Source organism: Sebastes fasciatus, chromosome 1 (genome assembly GCF_043250625.1).
Source record: "Sebastes fasciatus isolate fSebFas1 chromosome 1, fSebFas1.pri, whole genome shotgun sequence".
NCBI classification, from domain to species: Eukaryota; Metazoa; Chordata; class Actinopteri; order Perciformes; family Sebastidae; genus Sebastes; species Sebastes fasciatus.
This window is the reverse complement of record NC_133795.1, coordinates 1,078,556-1,081,126: the sequence shown is the minus strand read 5'-3', so window position 1 is coordinate 1,081,126 and position 2,571 is coordinate 1,078,556. Positions and strand designations below refer to the sequence as shown.

The 2,571-nt window shown below is 42.8% G+C and overlaps 2 protein-coding genes across 3 annotated transcripts in view; one reads left to right on the top strand and one right to left on the bottom strand.

The window, feature by feature from the left end:
- tp53rk (TP53 regulating kinase) overlaps positions 1 to 1,605 on the bottom strand; it is a 1,655-nt gene extending 50 nt beyond the window's left edge. The window contains exons 1-2 of the mRNA XM_074658133.1: positions 1,344 to 1,605; positions 1 to 557 (exon numbers count right to left, since the gene is read on the bottom strand). The exon at positions 1 to 557 is cut by the window's left edge and continues 50 nt beyond it. Coding sequence (XP_074514234.1) covers positions 76 to 557; positions 1,344 to 1,548 — 687 coding nt within the window. The 5' untranslated portion in view covers positions 1,549 to 1,605 and the 3' untranslated portion in view covers positions 1 to 75. The remainder of the gene's footprint in view (positions 558 to 1,343) is intronic.
- The window catches only part of znf831 (zinc finger protein 831), a 123,908-nt gene that overhangs the window by 112,924 nt on the left and 8,413 nt on the right, over positions 1 to 2,571 (top strand). The window lies entirely within an intron of this gene.

Genomic DNA, 2,571 nt, shown 5'->3' with positions numbered 1-2,571 from the left:
GTAACATCTTTGTAATCATAATAATATATTTGTAGAAACATAACTTCCAGAGAGGTTTGTCCCTGTACTGGATCTTCATCCCACCATCGACCTCTTCCTCCCTCTCAACCGAACCTCATCCAGCTTTTTAATGACGGCTGACGACTTCTTGGATGAGACGGCGTAGCTCTTCAGCAGCGTCTCAAACAGCGCCTCCGTGTTGGGGTGGGTACTGAGGAAGGCCTTCTCCAGCACGTACAGGTCCACCCCCTTATCCTCCGGCAGGGCGGAGATGTAACTCAGGCCGAAGTCGATGAGGAACAGGTCCGACTCTCCGTCCTCCGGGCCGCGTCTCAGCAGCATGTTGGAGGTGGTCAGGTCTCCGTGGACGACGTCCTCGTCGTGCATTCTGGCCAGGACGTGTCCGACCCGCTTGGCCAGCCGCTCCAGCTCCTTAGGGGAATCGGACCCCCGAGTGGAGGCGATGTGGTCGCGCAAAGTCGAGGAACCAACGATTTCCTCCAAGAAAATGCAGTGGGATGTGTAGTCCACAAAATACACTACAGGGGCAGAGATGCCTGAGGAGAAGAGAAGAGAAGATGAGTTGGATGTTGGATGCAAAAGTCATCAGTTAGTGCGTCTCTAAATACTCTCTGACTTCTCTACTCTGTCTGTGGCTCTCACCTCCAAGATCACTGGTTACTACTGAAGATGTAAATCTTTAAAATCAAATATATATACATCCGTAGTTCAATTTCTAAACCGTAGTGATGAAAGGGATAGTTCAGGTGTTTCTCAGTGGGGTTGTATGAGGTAATTCTCCAGAGGTCAGGGGTCAGCAATGTTTACTATCAAAAGAGACATTTTAGGCATCTCTAAATCTCAGATGTATTTTTTCCCCTCAATGTGGCCCTAATACTCCGTCACTCCGCCGTACCGTCGTACCGTCGTACCGCCGTACCGCCGTACCGTCGTACCGTCGTACCGTCGTACCGCCGTACCTCGTACCGCCGTACCGCCGTACCGTCGTACCGCCGTACCTCGTACCGTCGTACCGCCGTACCGCCGTACCGCCGTACCGCCGTACCGTCGTACCGCCGTACCGTAGACCTACAACAATGATCAATAAAAATGAAAATGTAAACAAAATTTCCACTAATTTTTGTATAAATCCACAGGGGGCCACTGGAGAGGAGCTGAAGAGCAGCAGGTTGATGACCCCTGACCCCTGACCTCTGGTATATCGGGTCCAGAGAGCAGCAGCAGCTGGTCCTGACTGAGAGGTCTGATGGACAGTATGTCAGTATATTATATATTATTATATATATAGTATATTATATATATTAGTATCTATAGTAACCTACCGGCCCGGCGGCAGCGCAGGATGGACCGGACCTCCTGGACGGTCCTCCGGTGAGTCAGCTTCTGGTCCAGCTCCGGGTGTCTGTAATGTTTCCGGAACCTTTCTTTAACTATAGTGGGCTTTCCCAGAAACATTGTCCGGTAGAGCCGAGCTTCTGCTCCCTGTTTCACCAACTCTGATCTGCTGAGGAGGTCTGCTACAGCCATGCTGTTATTCTGCTACAGCTTCACTTCCGGTTCTCCTACAGGGGCACTTCCGGTCCTCTTACAGCTTCACTTCCGGTTCTCCTACAGGGGCACTTCCGGTTCTCCTACAGGGGAACTTCCGGTTCTCCTACAGCTTCACTTCCGGTCTCTCTCTCTCTCTCTCAATTCAATTAATTTTGCTTTATTGATCATGACTGTCAGGTGAACAATATTGCCAAAGCGTCAATTCAATAATAAATAAGAATTTAAAAACAGATACAAAATAATAACAAACAAAATATATACATAAATACAATTCATTAAGCAAATTACAATATATAGATATTGAAAAAGAACATGCATGTAAATGGAAGAAAACAATAAAGAAGTAATTCATGTTTGTTGTGTCAATAAAACAAACAAACAACTAAAAAACAATTAATAACAATATATTGCAATATCAAAGGATAAATTAAAAAAAAAAAAGATCCCATGAAGTAGAGGAGTCAATAAAAGGCAGAGTGTTATGTGTTGTTGTTGTGGTTGTCTCTCAGGCTGTGACATCACTGACTCTCTACGCTCTGCTGCCACCTAGCGGCCACTATTGGAACACACACACACACACACACTACAGAAGTGACGTCACACTGACGTAGCCAAACTAAAAGTTTTCTTGTTATCTGCTGAACCACCTCGAAATAAAAAGAGCTGTGAAATAAATCTGATATTAAATAAAAGTCCCATTAAATAAATAAATGTGGAATTATTAAGTAAAAGTCCCATGAAATAAATTAAAGCAGTCCTAAAATGTTTTTTTTTAAATAAAAAACTATTTATTTATTCATTGAACTACATGTATTTATTTATTGTACTGCGTATTTATATTTTTATTTATAATATATGTATTGTCTCATTTATTTATTCCAGGATTTATTTCATTGACTTATTTATTTATTTATTGAACTACATTGAGTAATTTATATATTTATATTTACATTTTTTACTTATTTATTGTCTTATTTATTTATTTCAGGATTTATTTCA